This window comes from Myxocyprinus asiaticus, chromosome 22 (genome assembly GCF_019703515.2).
Source record: "Myxocyprinus asiaticus isolate MX2 ecotype Aquarium Trade chromosome 22, UBuf_Myxa_2, whole genome shotgun sequence".
NCBI lineage: Eukaryota > Metazoa > Chordata > Actinopteri > Cypriniformes > Catostomidae > Myxocyprinus > Myxocyprinus asiaticus.
The window spans coordinates 22,598,486-22,615,689 of record NC_059365.1 but is presented as its reverse complement, the minus strand read 5'-3'; the positions used below and the strand labels follow the sequence as shown (position 1 = coordinate 22,615,689).

General features: G+C 39.3%; 1 protein-coding gene across 1 annotated transcript; it reads left to right on the top strand.

Moving 5' to 3' along the window:
* Nucleotides 1-2,478: 2,478 nt before the first annotated feature.
* Nucleotides 2,479-15,344, top strand: LOC127412907 (leucine-rich repeat, immunoglobulin-like domain and transmembrane domain-containing protein 3). The gene is made up of 4 exons (XM_051649622.1): nt 2,479-2,867; nt 3,562-4,028; nt 11,745-12,050; nt 12,152-15,344. The coding sequence occupies exons 1-4, from the start codon at nt 2,752-2,754 to the stop codon at nt 13,207-13,209; spliced, it is 1,947 nt and encodes a 648-aa protein (XP_051505582.1). The 5' UTR covers nt 2,479-2,751; the 3' UTR covers nt 13,210-15,344.
* Nucleotides 15,345-17,204: the final 1,860 nt, after the last annotated feature.

Genomic DNA, 17,204 nt, shown 5'->3' with positions numbered 1-17,204 from the left:
GTCCAGGTGTTGTTGCTCTGTGTCTGTGATGTGATCAGCCAGCTGTTGCAACGCTGCATTCACGCATGCTTGTGGCAGGATATAAACACTCACCAGAATGAATGAGGAAAATTCCCATGGCGCGTAGAAAGGCTTACAGTTGATGAAGAGCGCTTCTAAATTAGGACAGCACATCTTCTTCAATGCTGTTACATCTTTACACCAACTTTCATTGATGTAAAAGCATGTTCCACCGCCTCTCGTTTTCCCCGATGATTCCGCAATGCGATCCACTCTGAACAGCTGGAAGCCTTGCAGATGAAACGCGCTGTCCGGGATGGCTACATTCAGCCAGGTTTCCATGAAACAGAGCAGCAGAGTTAGAAATGTCCTTATTTGTTTGAGAGAGCAGAAGCAGATCGTCCGTTTTGTTGGCGAGGGAGCGGACATTTGCCAGATGAATACTCGGCAGCGGAGTTCTAAAGCCGCGTTGATGAAGCTTCACAAGCGTGCCAGCTCACTTCCTTCGCATGTGTCTTTTGGATCGCTTGTAGAGCACTGCTGCACCTCCAACTAAGATGTCTAATAAAATGTCTGAATAATCAATCACAGCTATTATCTGGTATGCTCTACTGAATATTCAGCAGTTCATCCCTGGTGAAACTGATTGGGAAAGAGTGACAAAAAACATGACAAACAAACAAAAGTAACAAAAATGCTAGAGAGCTCCACACCAAAGTAGCCATCTGCAACACCATCTTGGCATAATGGAAACCTTGTAAACATCTAATAATCACATGATATATTGATTTATTTATTTATAAAACTGTCCTCCAGTGCATCTGCTGTGACTGTAATTTAAACTTAAATATTACGGCGTGCATTAAAGAAGTCATGCTGGAGATTAATAATACAGGAAAACTCAAGAGCAAAGGGTAAATTGATGACTTTACCTGCTTTGTCTGACTGCGAGTTATTGCTGCTGCATAACCGCTGACAGCTGGGATGCTGAAGCCAGAATAGATGCTGACTGAAGTCTTTGTGAAGTCGCGGCGATCCAATGGAAAGCCGGGTGGCAACGTGGCTAGCCGATCCTAAAGGATTCTAGACTTGGAACCTAGAAAGTCTGCATGTGAAACCTGTTCGAGACCATGCAGGATGAGACCACTACACATACTGTGCTGCTGTAGCCATTTCCCAGTGTATTGCATGAGGTGAGTAGTAGCTTTATATATTTTGAAACATGCACGGGAAAAGCTTCTGATTGGGTTCATAGGATGATGTGCACCTGTTTGACCTATCAGCCACGCCATGTGGAGAACTGAACTGAACTTAACTTACTTGTCATTAATGTAGCATGTGTTTACTGACACAAATGCATTCTTAGTATTAATGGGGCTAAAGGCCCTGTGGGGTAAAAGGCCCAAAATGCTAAATATATCAATAAAAACTACTATAGCACTTTCCTAAACACCTGCTTGTCACTATGCACTGCAAAATGTTCCTGATCCATGAGATCTTTGCGTGTTTTTTTACTATAAATACTATAAATTCTCCTCCCTGCCCAGTAGGTGGTGATATGCACAAAGAATGCTAATCGCCAAAAAAAAAAAAAAAAAAAAAAGAAGAAAGTGAAAGTGGAAGTGGATATTTTTAGAAAAAAAGGACTTAAATATTGATCTGTTTCTCACCCACACTTATCATATTGCTTCTGAGGATATGGATTTAACCACTGGAGTCATATGGATTACTTTTATGGAGTGGTTTTGGAGCTTAAAAATGTTGATACCCATTTACTTGCATTGTGATGACCTACAGAGCTGAAGTATTCTTAAAATTAAAAATCTATGTGTTCATCAGAAAATCCTCATTTGTGTTTTTAGCTTACATATTTATTGTATGTCTATTTTAAACTTGGATAAGTTTTATTGCATTCTCTGAGGCTGTTGTCCATTATACTCCGGTTAAATAAATGTGTGAGTGTTTACATAAAGACATGCTTGGCAATCAAGCTTGAGAGTGGCATTAAAGGGAAATCTCTTTATTTCCTAACGTACCTTAAGTTAAACTAAGCTAAATTAGTCTTTTATTCAGTCTTGAATATAGATGTAGATTTTCAGTCTGCATGAACCTAATATCTCTCAGACAATACAAACTGACCTGTCTGCCCCCCTTCCTGCTCTCAGTAAATCATGATCTGGACTACAGCTTACACTCAGGTGTCATCTTGCCTTGATGCAAGCAGACGAGGCAGGTGACGGAAAGAAGCAAAGAGCAGCCAAAATCACTCTGATGGAAAAGTGTTTGGGCTGGGGTGGGTCATGTGATGGGAGCACCTTCTTGTTGTTAGCTGATTAGCGTGTGCCTTCAGAGCTTATCCTCCTCTTCAAACACAGTCACACACACACACACACACACACACACACACACACACACACACACACACACACACAAATGCACTCACGAACACTAGCCATCTTGCCCCATCCCACACTGTTCAACCTTAGTAACCTACTCAGCCTTGAGAAATCCTTTCTAATCTAGATTCCCCCATCCCATCCCTGGCCACCCCTCCCAATCCTCCCACTCTTCTCGGTTTCCAGGGTGCCTCTTCGCTGTTAGCATGCTAAACAGAATGCATGCTGCAATGCACTTTTCTTGCTTTTATTTCTCTTTGAGGACTGATAAATGTGTTCTTGTCCACTAATGGTTGAGTGCTGGGATCTGATGTGTGTGATTGTGCGTGGCAGAGCTGGATCAGCTGAGTGAAGGATGTATCGTCTGCTGGTGGCCCAAGTCCTTCTGGGCTGCTGGAGTGTGGCACAGCCTTTCTGTCCTTCCCAGTGCACCTGTGTGTACCACGGACACAGTGATGGCACTGGTACCAGGTAAGAATGGTTTGGGGCTCTAAAAACTTGTATTGTAATAACAATGAAGTGAAATTTAGGTTCATGGAATAATACAAACTGTGCTGACATTAGTCATTGGAGTAGAAAGCCATTGTAGAGTAGAAAGAAGTAGATAGAATAAAATGCACAACAGGAAAACAAAAATAAGAAAGAAAGAAAGAAAGAAAGATTCAGAAATGTTAGAATTCAAATGCATTCAGCGGCAAAGTAACAATATCAAATATTGATTTTCATAATAGTAACTTTTAATACATTTTAATAAGCACTTTGATAACAATATTTAATAAATGTATATTAAGAGGAATATATTTATCTTTATAAATATACTTTTAAATAAATACATTGAATTTCAAACATAAACTGAATCCTCAGCTCAAATAAAAGCTTCAATCTTATCACGTGGGATATACAGTAAGCCTCCTGTATGTTTATCTCAAGGGTTAATGCGGTGATGAAACACATACCATATGAAACTATTCTGAAACATTCAAAAGCATACGATTTTGTAAAGGGTACAACATAAAATCAGACTACAATGATTATTAAAAATGTACATTTTTACCTTGTAATTTCCTTTATCAATAAAACCCACAATCAACATCATCAAACATAGGTTTCATATTGAAGCTTGCCAGTCAACATCATGAACCTCTGCTCTAAAATTTTTCCACAGGTCTGTTCTATGCAATGATCCTGACATGTCAGACATTCCAGTTAATGTTCCTGTGGACACCATGAAATTGCGGGTAGAGAAGACAGCTGTGCGTCGAGTGCCCACTGAGGCCTTCTACTACCTGACAGAATTACGCTACCTGTGGATAACATACAATTCCATCACCACTGTGGATCCTGGCAGTTTCTACAATCTGAAGGTTCTTCATGAGCTACGACTGGATGGGAACATGATCTCTACCTTTCCCTGGGAGTCTCTGAAAGAAATGCCCAGTCTGAAGACCTTGGATCTGCACAACAACCGACTGACTAGTGTTGCTGTGGAGGCAGCACCTTACCTGGTTAACATCACCTACTTGGATATTTCTAGTAACAAGCTAACTACCCTTCCCTCTGACCTGGTAGACATCTGGCCTCCATTTTCTGGCATTCTGACCAGTACAAATCCTTCACAAAAGACTGTTCTTGGTGGGTAAAAATTATGATGGTGGTTCTAAAAATGTGTTGAACTTCCATTATGACAAAGACAAATGGTATGACCAGTTTTTCTTTTAAGGGATTATTGTTTCTACATGGCATTAGGATAGTTAGGATAGGATATTATTACATTAGGATTCACAGTAGCTGGTGTGAGCTTTTTTTAGTTAAGTTATACTGAACTGATAATTAGTCAATAGTACCATCTTCTTTCCTGATGTATATTGGCATATAGCTGTCTGTTCCCTCAGGGAAATGATTTTGAAACATAGGCTATGTTCCAAAACATCGTGAGCTATCTAAGTAGACAGCATTTTAAAGGAATTGTTCACCCAAAAATTTTAATTCTCTCATAATTTACTCCCCCTCATGCCATCCCAGATGTGTATGAATTTCTTTCTTCTGCTGAACACAAATTAAGACTTTTAGAAGAATATTGTAGGTCCATACAATGCAAGTGAATGGGTGCCAAAATGTTGATGCTCCAAAAAACACATAAAGGCAGCGTAAAAGTAATCCATAAGACTCCAGTGGTTAAATCCATATCTTCAGAAGTGATATGATAGGTGTAGGTGAGAAACAGATTAATATTTAAATCTAGAAATTATTCTCCCAGCCCAGTAGGGGGCATATGCATGAAGAATGTGAAACACCAAAAACACAAGAAGCGTAAAAGTTAAAGTTAAAGTGGAGATTGACTGGGCAGGGAGAAGAATTTATAGTAAAAATGTACTTAAATATTGATCTGTTTCTCCCCCACACCTATCAAATCGCTTCTGTAGACATTGACTTATGAATTACTTTTATGCTGCCTATGTGATTTTTGGAGCTTCAAAATTGTGGAACCCATTCACTTGCATTGTATGGACCAAAAGAGCTGAGAAATTCTTCTAAAAATCTACGTTTGTGTTCTGCTGAAGAATGAATGTCATACACATCTGGGATGGCATAAGGGTGAGTAAATGATGAGAGAATTTTCATTTTTGGGTGAACTATACCTTTAAGGCATTGCTATTTTAATGTGATGCTAATGTCAACTTGCAAAGTTGCAAATTAATTTACCTTGGTCAGGAACAAATACAGACTACCCATAGATGTGTAGGGAAGGTAGGGATTCAATTTAAGAGCTAATTACATTGAAAATGTATCTTCTCTGGAATCTTCACATGTGAGAGTTTGCAATATTCCACCTTCACCTTGTCTTTATATAGTAAGTGAAACTGTGATCTAAATCTAGCCTGTGTCTTCATGGGCTATCCCAAGTTAAGTACAAACTAATCGTCTAATGGGACTTTCAACTGCTCTGAGATTTGAGTTTCTTTGAAGCGCTCATCTGGGAGGTAGTGTTTGTTCAGTGACTTTCAGTGTATTATTTGTTATATGTGCATTTGTTAAAAAAGTAACAGACCTCCCTGTGAACTGCCTTGAAGAGTACCGTTTTCTTTGGTCCGTTGACGTATTTCCTACTGAAACATGAAATTGTGGCAGGTCATGTCAGATGGATTTATCCAAGAGCCCTCCTTTTTTCTCAGTTGGAGGGCTGTCAGATAAATCCATTTCTTTTTCTGGTTTCTTTACGTTAAAATCATTCATATTTTGTTTTTCAATTTCAAAACAAAAAACTAAAAAGCACAGACGGCTAAAAGCAACAAAACTGTAATTTTTATTTCATTGGGGTCTTTAAAAATTCAAGAGTAGCACCACCAGCTAGCAATTATTGCAGGTTATGTGATATAATATGTGGGCAAAAGATTTGGCTAGGTTATTATCATCACAGTTAATTTTAATTGGAATATTATGCCAAAATAACACAGACTACCCTTGGGGTTCACACAACGTACATGGCTGACCAACTTAAATACTTAATACTTTAGATAGATGATCCTATTCTGCATAAATATGACATCAAATAATCTTAATCTCAAATCAAGTCATTTTTATTTGTATAGCACTTTTCACAACACACATCGTTTCAAAGCAGCTTTACAGAAAATCATGCATTAACAGAAAATGAAACTGTAATATCTATAAAGTCTTACAGTCATCATTGTGTAGTTTGATTAAATATGATTGTAAATTATGGTTAAAAATAAATAATTAAATACAAATTGTATTTAGAACCCCAGTGAGCAAGCCTAAGGTGACTGTGGCAAGGAACACAAAACTCCATAAGATGTTGGTTAATGGAGAAAAATAACCTTGGGAGAAAACAGGCTTACTGTGGGGGCCAGTACCCCTCTGGCTAAACAGCATGAATATAATGCCAATATTAGTTATTTGTGTGCAGTGCAAGTCATGGTTTAAAATAAGTATACTAAGTAAGTGTTAAGGGCCAGTGTTTAAACAAAGATTTTGTATGAACTGTAAAATTAATGACTAATATCTTTGAAGTTCATCCTGTATTAACTGCAAAAGATCACATATATACATTGACCTTTGTTAGTTGGCTGATGAAGGATTTTCTTTTTTTTTTTTTTGGCAATTAATTGATAGTCTATGTATTCCATTTTAAGAGTGTAGTCCATCATTAGACCAAGGTGATGTTACAGAGATCATTGAGGGGAATCGCAGTTCAACTGGCATGTCATTTCGTGAGGTCTGTCCTAAGTCCAAGGTTCAGGCAGTGGCATATGAAGTATCCCATGTCTTATGTTTGGAGTTGGCATCAGTTCATCCCCTGAAGTCCATCGTAATAGACTGAAATGATGTCTGGCTGGCACCGGCTGCATTTAGTCATTATCATTCAGAGACACGTAGCAGTGGAGTCCGACACCAAGCAAGAATGGAGCTGGATCTGGCCGGCTCTGGTAACCTGGGGATATAAATCTCGAGGTTGAGACAGGGAAACAAACAGAAAAATATTAGCATAGATGCCATTACATTTTTTGCAGAGTTACAGATCATGATAAATGTTTCTGGTTCTGGCAGTCCTAACTAAAGCAGCCTAATTGTGAGTTGATGAATAAATTAGGTGTATGCATGGCTAAATTAAGATGAGTTTTTAGTCTAGACTTAAACTGAGTGAGTGTGTCTGCATCCCGAACAGTGTTAGGGAGACTATTCCATAGTTTAGGAGTCAAATTGGAAAATGTTCTAACTCTTTTTGTGGATTTTGATATTCTAGGAACTATTAAGAGGCCAGAATTTTGCGATCATAATGAAAGTGATGGAATATAGCATGGTAGAAGGTCACTTTGCTACTGCAGAGCTAGACCATTCAAAACTTTGTACATAGTTAGCTATTTTTTTTTTTATTAATACGAAATTTAACAGGTAGCCAACGTAACGATGATAAAATGGGGCTAATGTGATCATATTTCTTGTTCTAGTCAGCACTCTGGCTGCTGCATTTTGAAACAATTGAAGTTTATTTATTTAATTTGTTGGACATCCTTCCAGTAATGCATTACAATAATCTTGTCTTGAGGTCATGAACGCATTAATTAGTTTTTCGGCATCAGCAACAAAGAGCAAAAGAGTGTCGTAACTTAGCAATATTTCTGAGGTGGAAGAATGCTGTTCTGCAAACATTGGAAATGTGATTTTCAAAGGACAGATTGGTATCAAATATAACACCTAAGTTCTTCACTGTAGAAGATGATGTAACTACATCCATCAAGGGTCAAATTATATTTTAGCGGCTTATTTTTAGAGGTTTTTGGTCCAATAATTAGTACTTCTGTTTTGTCGGAATTGAGTAGAAGGAAGTTTCTGTTTCTGTCTTTGATTTCATTGATACACTCTGCTAATTTGGAAAAGTGAAATTTAATTTGGCTTCGATTTATTTCGAATATCGTTGGCATTACAGTGGAAACTTATTCCATGGTTCCTGATAATATCTCCCAGGGGAAGCATATATAAGAAGAAAAGCAGAGGCCCTAAAACTGATCCCTGTGGCACTCCATACTTTTGTTTGATTAGGCAATTCTTCTTTTACACAGACAAAGTGGTAGCGGTTTGCTAAATAGGACCTAAACCAAGCTAATGCAAGTCCACAAATGCCTACATAATTCTCAAGCCTATTCAAGAGAATGTCGTGATCTATGATGTCAAAGGCAGCACTAAGATCTAAAAGCACTAGAAGAGAAATGCAGCTGTGATCAGATGATAAGAGCAAGTCATTTGTAACTCTGATAAGTGCAGTCTCTGTACTATGATCCTGACTGAAATTGTTCATATATACTATTTCTCTGTAGAAATGAACATAGTTGGGAGGACACTACCTTTACTAGTATTTTCTACATAAATGGGAGATTTGAAATCGGTCTATAATTAGCCAATTTTCCAGGATCAAGCTGTGGCTTTTTAATAAGTGGTTTGATAACTGCCATTGTAAAGTTTCTTGGGACATGTCCTAAGGATAGTGAGGAGTTAATCATTTTAAGAAGAGGTTCTGAGATTACAAGGAATATCTTTTTTAAGTGCTTAATTGGCATTGGATCTAACATACATGTTGTGGCTTTTGATGTTTAGATAATTTTGTTAGCTCTTCATGACCTATGAGTGTGATGAGTGTGATAATTGTACCATGGTGCGGGGCTTTTATCTTTAATTTTCTTTAATCGAAGGGGGGCGACACTATCAAGAGTGCTAGAGAAGACTGTATTTATATCTTCTGTTATTACTTTCAAGTTCTTCTAGACTTATTGGCTTACTGAGTATATTAAATCTGGAAGATTATTAGTGAAGCTATCTTTAGTGGTCAAAAGAATAGTTCTACCTGAACGACAGCATGGTGTAGATTGAGTAAGATTAGCTGTTCGCAGCATACAAGAGACGAGGTAATGATCTGAGATGTCATCGCTCTGCGGCAGAATTTCTATAGTATCAACATCAAGTCAATATGACAGAATTAAATCTAGCGTATGATTATGGCGATGAGTTGGTCCTGTCACATTTTGTCTGACTCCAAAAGAGTTGAGAATATAGATAAATGCTAATCCCAATGTGTCATTTTCATTATCTATGTGAATGTTGATGTCACCAACAATTAAAGATCTATCCACAGTAACTACTAGATCTGATAGAAAATTAGCAAATTCACCAAGGAAATCAGAATACAGCCCTGGTGATCTATATACTGTAGCAAGGGCAAAAGAGGCAGAGATTTTTTATTTGTATCTGACGGTGTCACATCAAGCATTATTAGTTCAAAAGACTTAAACTTATATCCTGTCCTCTAAGTAACACCAAAAACTTCACTGTAAATTGCAGCAACACCTCCTCCTTGACCCTTTAGATGAGGCTCATTTTTATAACAATATTCTGAGGGAGTAGATTCATTTAAATGTAATATATTCATCCGGTTTAAGTCTGGTTTCAGTGAAACAGAGAGCATCCAAACTATGATCTGTAATAATTTCATTTACAATTAGTGCTTTGGTTGAAAGAAATCTAATGTTTAGTAGCCCTACCTTTATATGATGTTTACAGTATCTTAACATTTTTTTTTTTCACATTTTACAATAATCCGATTTTTTCTCAATTATTTAGTGAGGGGTTTGTGTTTGGTAGTTCGGGGAACAGACAGACTCTGTGATATCTAGGTGATACAGTCTCTATATTTTGTAGTTTATGTGACCTGTGTGACATCTCAAGGCAGCTAGCAGATGTTCGGATTAGCCAGTTTGTCTGCTTCCAGACATGGGCCCCAGTTAGTCAACTACTATCACTATTAAGACTATGAGCCAAATTACTAGAGAGGAGATTGTCACCTTCCCTGGAGGGATGGAGTCTGTCTCTCTTGAGCAGGTCAGGTCTACCCCAAAAACTCCATAAATCCTATGCTATTCTCTGGAAACCACTCAGACATCAAGCCATTCAGTGACACTAATCTACTCTATACCTCGTCACCTCGACGAACAGGGAGGAGCCAGAACATATTACAGTGTCTGACTTCGTTTTTGCAAGTTCACACATCCCTTTAACATTTTCTCTAGTGATCTGCGACTGGCGAAGCCGGACATCATTAGTGCCGACATGAATAACAATTTTAGAAAATCTACGTTTAGCATTAGCCAGCACTTGTAAATTTGATCTGATGTCAGACGCCCGAGCCCCCAAAATGCATTTAACAATTGTGGAGTCTCTATTTCCATGTTCCTTTCAGAATCTCCTATAACAAGGGCACTTTCAACATGATTCTCAGTGGGTGCATCACTGAGTGGGGAGAATCGATTGGAAACCCTACAATAGGAGAGTGGTGTTGCTTTGCTGAGCTAGTATGCTGCTGAGACATCACCCAAACGCCCTGCTGTGTGGGCTCTAAGGCCAGAACCAAAGTGTATGTGTTACTCGCTGTTCTACCCGCATCCGAAACAGTATATACCAGATTCTCTTTCTCACTGACCTCCACTAGTGTTCGGATGCTTGTCTCTAACTCATTAATCTTCTCCATCAGCCTGACTAATTCCTTACATTTAGCACATGTAAATCCTCACTGCTGATGGAAGAAGCTATAGTAAACATATGGCATGAAATGCAGGAAGCAATAGCATGAGCGGATACCATGACTTACCGCAATTGTTTGTTGTTGTTGTTGTTATGCTTGTTCTTGAGTGACGAGGGTTTGAGATTGATGTGAATCCCTCACACAATTGTTTGCTGTTGTTGTGTTGGTTCCTGATCAGCAGATGTTTGATATTGATGCAGTAATCCGTGTCAAACACAGAGGAGATAACGAATGGACGCAGTCGAAATGTGAGATGCAGACAAGTGGAAAAATGAAAAGAAAACGGTGCGTAAAACTGAAAAAACTGAAGTCTCACATTAACATAAGTATGTTATTGCTATGTAAGTTACTATGACACTTTAAATTTTACTTGAGATGTTTCAACACTTTGACTGGAGTCCACCTGTGGCAAATTCAATAGATTGGACATGATTTGGAAAGGCACACACCTGTCTATATAAGGTCTCAGAACTGAAAATGCATATTAGAGATTGCATGCAGAGCTCAGAGACAGGATTGTGTCAAGGCACAGATTTGGGGAAGGCTACAAAAACATTTTGGCTGCATTGAAGGTTCCCAAGAGCACAGTGGCCTCCATAATTCTTAAATGGAAGAAGTTTGGAACAACCAGGACTCTTTCTAGGCTACAGTATAATACGCTATTAAAATATGGAAATGAGCAGTGGCACCCAGTTTGAAAATCACTGGTGGAATGCTCAAAAGCACAAGCCATTAGGACCTATTACCCTGTATCATCAGCATTTTAGCAGTTACCACCTCGCAGCTGTTCAGCTGCATCAGGGGTATGTCTAATTCCTTGTTTACAGTCAACTGACCTACCATGCTGCCATAGAAAGAATAATGGGCAGACTGTGGTGTTACTGTCCAACACCTGATACTAGTCAGACAAGACATCCTGGATTTAAGATTTACAGCACCTTAGACACATTTCTGATTTAATGGGAGTGAATTGCTGCTTCTGAGATGAATTTCTGTCTCTTAAGTTAAATATCAATAGTTGAACTGTAAAGTAAAGCTGTAGTCTTTATATGTTCAGTCTGTTGAAATATACATGGGTAACCATATCAAAATATACAATTTCACTAAGCCATTCGACTATATCACGGGGGTTGAAGGTAGTGGGGAATTTAAATTGTCAACATATTGAAAATTTGAATTTCACAATCAATATTGTAAAGTGTATGTTTTTCTGTCTGTTGTCCACCCAAATGTAACAAATACTTAAATATTTATAGGTCTGCAGGATAATCCCTGGTACTGTGACTGCCGGATTTCAAAGCTCATTGAGTTGTCGAAGATGGCCAACATACCTGTGGTGCTGATGGATCAGTTCCTGACATGCAGTGGACCAGAGAACCTAGCTGGTGTTCTGTTCCAGCGGGCTGAACTGGATCAGTGCCTCAAGCCATCAGTTAGGACCTCAGCCACTAAGATCACTTCACCACTGGGCAGCAATGTCCTTCTGCGCTGTGATACCACTGGTTTCCCTACCCCCACCCTTCTGTGGACCAGAACTGATGGATCAGCAGTCGATAACACAGGTATAGAAGTTCTGTCAATCTCCAAAGCATCCTTTAATCTTATTCTTATGAGTTTAATCCTTCAAGTTGTTTCTGATATTTACCGTTTCCTTTCTCTGTAGTTGTGCAGGAATCTCCAGGTGAGGGCGTTCGTTGGTCCATTCTCAGTTTGCATAGTATCATTTTGAAGGATGCTGGCGATTACCGTTGCAAGGCCAAGAACGTTGCAGGGAGTGCTGAGGCATACATCACCCTGTCTGTGGATGGGGTGGAAACTGAGACACAGCCAACATTGCTGAACATAACTAGGAGGCCATATGCAGATTCCAAACTTGGTCAGCCCATGACATCTTTTTCAGGGACTGGGATCACATTTTCTACTTCCTTAAGCCCTGCCTTGCTTACAACCAAAACTGCCATATCTACACAGTCACCTCTATCAACCAAGAAGAGTCTGGGACCAGGCGGAGGAGTACAGAGATCCCCACCTGCTGGAGACAAGCCAGCTAAGATCCAGCAAAGCAAGGGTGGAAAAGGTCAAATGAACAACAAGACAAAAAAGAAAGCTGATGTCAGAGACATTGAGGTAGTGGAGGAGACAAGTGACACAGCAGTCTTGCTATGGACAGCTGAAGGCTTGTCTAGCAACACACCCTTAACTGTGGTCTACTTTCCATATGATGCAAAAGATGATAAAGTGTCAGTTGATGCAGAGGTGGGGCAGGGGAAACTTCTCTTGGAATATTTGATGCCTAACCAGCTCTACACAGTGTGCTTGGTTACTAAGTCTTCGGCATCTGGGAAAGAGCAATGTGTGGATTTTAGTACTCTGGATAACACTGGGGATGATGGACAGAACAAATTTCTGATGATTGCCAGTGGGATTGCATGTGTAGTTGCAGTACCTCTCATTGTGGTGCTGCTCTACAAGATCTTGTGTCTCTACTGTAAAGGAAACAGCAGCAGGAGCAATGGACCAGATGATGACCTTTCAAAAGAGACATATGTAAAGTTTGAGACACTTACCATGAAACAAAGGACTCTGAATGGGCAGGCAAATGATCTCTGGCCCCGAAGGCAGACTCAGGAATCAGAGAGAATGCTCCTCTGCTCACGTTCAAGCATTGACTCTCAAATGACATACAAGAGTGACAGTTCTAGATCTGAGTACCTGTGCTAATGTATAGCCTCATTATTATGGCATATCATCTTTGAAGTGTTTTTCTTTCTATACACATGGTATTAGACAAGATGTGGCAACATCAGTTTTTAAAGATTAGGTTTTGGATATTCATTTTGTTGCCTTACAAGACTTCTCTTAACTCAAATTTGTATTTTCTGTCTCATCTCTCATTTTTATAAATTAATCATTTTGTTCACCCAAACAAACATAACTATATATTTGTTTTTGTTTTTTAATGAAATGCAAATATACTTAATGTTAATATTGAGTATTTTTGTGTATGCCAATAAATGATTATATAGTTTTACATACAGTCATGATAAATGTAATAAATAAATGTGTACTGCCTTTGATGTATTTTCTTTATTCTATCTCGGAATCACTGGGAGGATTTGGGTACCTACACACTACAGAAAGAATTTGATGGATATGAAGTAATATCTAAGGTTGTTGAAAGAATTGTGTGAGTTTGAAATCAAGTTGAAATACAGTGAACTGAATTTTCAAAAGAACAGCTGAACCCGCCTCTCTGAAATTCGTATTGGCTAATTGTGTGTTGGAGCAAAAGTTGAAATGTGCTCAACGTATGGTTGCATGACTGAGTGTCACTTTCGCAAATCCTTGCTTTATGTTCTAACAATGCACAATCCCAATTGAAGTCAAAGGAATCACAGCATTCTCTGACACAGCATAAACTATTAACTTTACTGCTTTTTAGTTGTTTTATGTTCAAATAGTCAGTGAATGGCAATGAAATGTTGACATTCCAAATTTACAGCCTCTACTTTTCTTATGGTTTAATGTCACTTGTCTTTTTCAAATCTAAAATTGCTGGCTAAGTATGTTAGATAGGGATCAGATAGTAGAATCGTACAATAAGAGACACTTTATTGGTTACATCTATTTTCTGTGGTTTCTGTGCTAATGTGTCTGGGTGTGTCTACATTGTTGAGTCATCATGCTGATATCATGCATTCTTCTAAATGCAACAGGTGTATTTCTGTGTGTCTCTGTCCTCCCTCTCCTTTTTCTCTTTTTTAAAGTCTCTTTCTATCTCTTTCTGTCTTTAGTTCCCGTTTACTCATATATGTTTATGCACTTGCTTGTTTAAACATGTTTATCTGGTGTGTATCTGTATTTGTGTTGTGTGTGTCACTGACATGGCCATATTTCCATCATGTTCCATCCGCATAAAATAGCTAAATGTACGATTTTATGGTAAGAGAGCATTGGAGGTCCATTTCCATGATGACCTCAAGAACACACACATTTATTTTTCCGTCATGGTGGAGACTTTCATTCTATTTCTATTGTTTGTATACTGAGCAAATAATATTTGTTTTCTTTCCAATAACCCTACTTCTGCCCCTAACATTCAGAAACCTTTCTGCATTTTTATATTTTTATTAAAACATTATCGGGATGTTTTTTAATCATTTTCCTCATAGGGACAATTGCCTGAGCGCCTTTAAATGCACAATCTTACACCAATTATGCTTATAGATTTACTCAGTAATTATTTCCTCATGAAAAAAGTTTAACTCCTAAAGACATGAATTGTAATTATGCAATATATGTAGGAAATCATGACCACACACATTTAAATGAAGACTCCAGTCATATCACTAACCTTATAAAAGCTGTTTTATTCTACATGGAGAGGGTCCATACATGGGGGCTGCCATTTTTGACTCACATGACCAGCCGAATACTACTTGCTTAATCTCAGTAACTGTCCTGTTATTTGACACTTTCACTCACTGATTAAAGTAATCATGGCTAACCGGGAATACTAAATTTCTACAATGGCATCTAAAACTGAAAACTATTGATTTTAAATGATGCTGCATCCAAGCCACTAGGTGTCAGTGTAAGTCCAAGATGACACAAGGACAAAAGTTACAAAGCATGCACCTTTAATTAACCAACAATGTGTGTGGTCATGTCAATGCCTTAAACTGTTTTCCTTTTTTCAGGGCAGATCATAAATCATATGATCATAAATATTTTAAGGGTAAACTGTTTGGCACACATAGATTTTTGCCCATTACCCAGAGTTTGTATTGTCCTGTGTGTAAACATGCATGCCTGTTTAAGTTTTGATGTAAAAAGCAAACAAAATAAATAAATAAAATGACCTGATGATTTTAAGTCTCTTGTAAACATCTTTTTCTTGCATTGTCAGATATTTTTGGATAAGCTAATTTTTGGTAGTTATCAGTGTATCGGTGTGCATGTAAACATGTCCCATGTCCCACCTTTGACAGGCCGGTCCAAACTCTAAAGACGTGTCGCTGAATGAAAAGGCCTGGAGGTCCCCAAGGTCAGTAGCAGCACAGTCTTCAAAGGGAGTAAGCATAAGCTTACCACCTCTAACGGCTCAAGTGGGGAACCCGTAAGTGTGTTTAACACCAAGCCTAATCCCAGACTGGGATGGTAGTGAGGCGAAAGTGTCTGAGCCATCACAAAAATTTGCTGACAAGAGGGTGTTTACCTACAGACAAGCTCTAAGAGGTCATGAGTGGTCACTATGGCAGTGACACATACTTTGAGCATGGATGGAGTGAGTTCTATATCCAACGCTCTTGCAGAAAACAGAGTATTGTCTGCAATGGGCAATGCGTTTGGTCCTCACCCCGGGAGCAACACCAATCAGCAATAAGTCGCCTTTTTAAGGCATACAGCCACCTCATTGAGGGGGCCTTGGCCTGTAGTATGATGCCTAGAAAAGGTTGCGACAACCCTTTTGTGTCAGACAAGCCCTGTTTAGGGGCCAGACATGACGTCTCCAAAGTTCTGGCTGAGGATGTTAGATTGACTCGAGCTGGCTAGAGCAGACCTACCCTCAAATAGATTTCCAGTAGGAGAGTATCCAACAGCTCTACCACCTCTAGGAACCAGTGTCTGTTTGGCCATTTCAGTGCAGCTAGTATCACCATTTCCTTGCTGAAAAGATGGTGCAAAAGATTCAGCATTTGGCGTGATGTACTCCTCCTTGTCGATTTTTATTCACCACATCTAAATTGCTGTCTGTACGAATTTGAACGTGAAACTTTTGAACATCTGACTGAAAGGCCCTCAGAGCCAAGAGGACTGCAAACAGTTACAGGTGATTTATTTGCCCCACAGTTTGCACACCTGTCCTGGAGCCAAAAGCTGTTAGTCCTCCACACAGGGCTTCCCAGCCTGTGCTGGACGTGTCCGTGGTGACATCTTTGCATCTGGCCATCTGGATGAGTGTCACACCTTCCCCATAACAATCGAGGTTCCTTCAAATAGTGTGCGTGGCTGAACAATGAAGGGTAGGAACTTGAACATGAATGTAGTCCCCTGAATGAATGGCCTGAAGCAAGGGGTTTTCTGCACATATGCATCTTCCAAATTGATTGACACAAACCAGTCCACCGGACAAACATGAGATAAAATCTGTCTCAGTGTAACCACCTTCAGTAGAGACATATACACTAAGTGTCCAATTCAAGCACCTCAAGTCCAGTCATGCCCACAGCCCACAATCCTTCTTGACGACCAGAAAATTTGTGGCTGCAGAAGCAGTTCTGTGTCTCGCACGCCAGTACTTTCTCTATCGCATATTTGGCGAGGTCTCATTGTACCTCTGAGTGTAAAATGAGCACGTCCCGCAGCGTATGTTGGAGGACGGAATGCTGTTGATGCGAGGCGGTCATCTTACGAACTGAAGCATGTAGCAGAGTTCGACTGTACTCAGTTCCCAGCTGGAGACCCCAAGAGACCGCACCATGCATGCCCGCAGCAATTCAACACACCCTGGGACACATGGGTAGGCCGCTTAGTCCTGTTTCTCACCCTTGGGGGGAAATACGGTAATTGCCTGAACTGAGTGCATACACGTCTCAAAAATGAAAGCCCAATGGTCAGTGATATAGTATCCCCCTCCACCAAATGTGGTCATATCATGCATGCCATCTGTAGGACTCAGACCGTCACATCCAGGCAAAGCCGCTTGATATGGA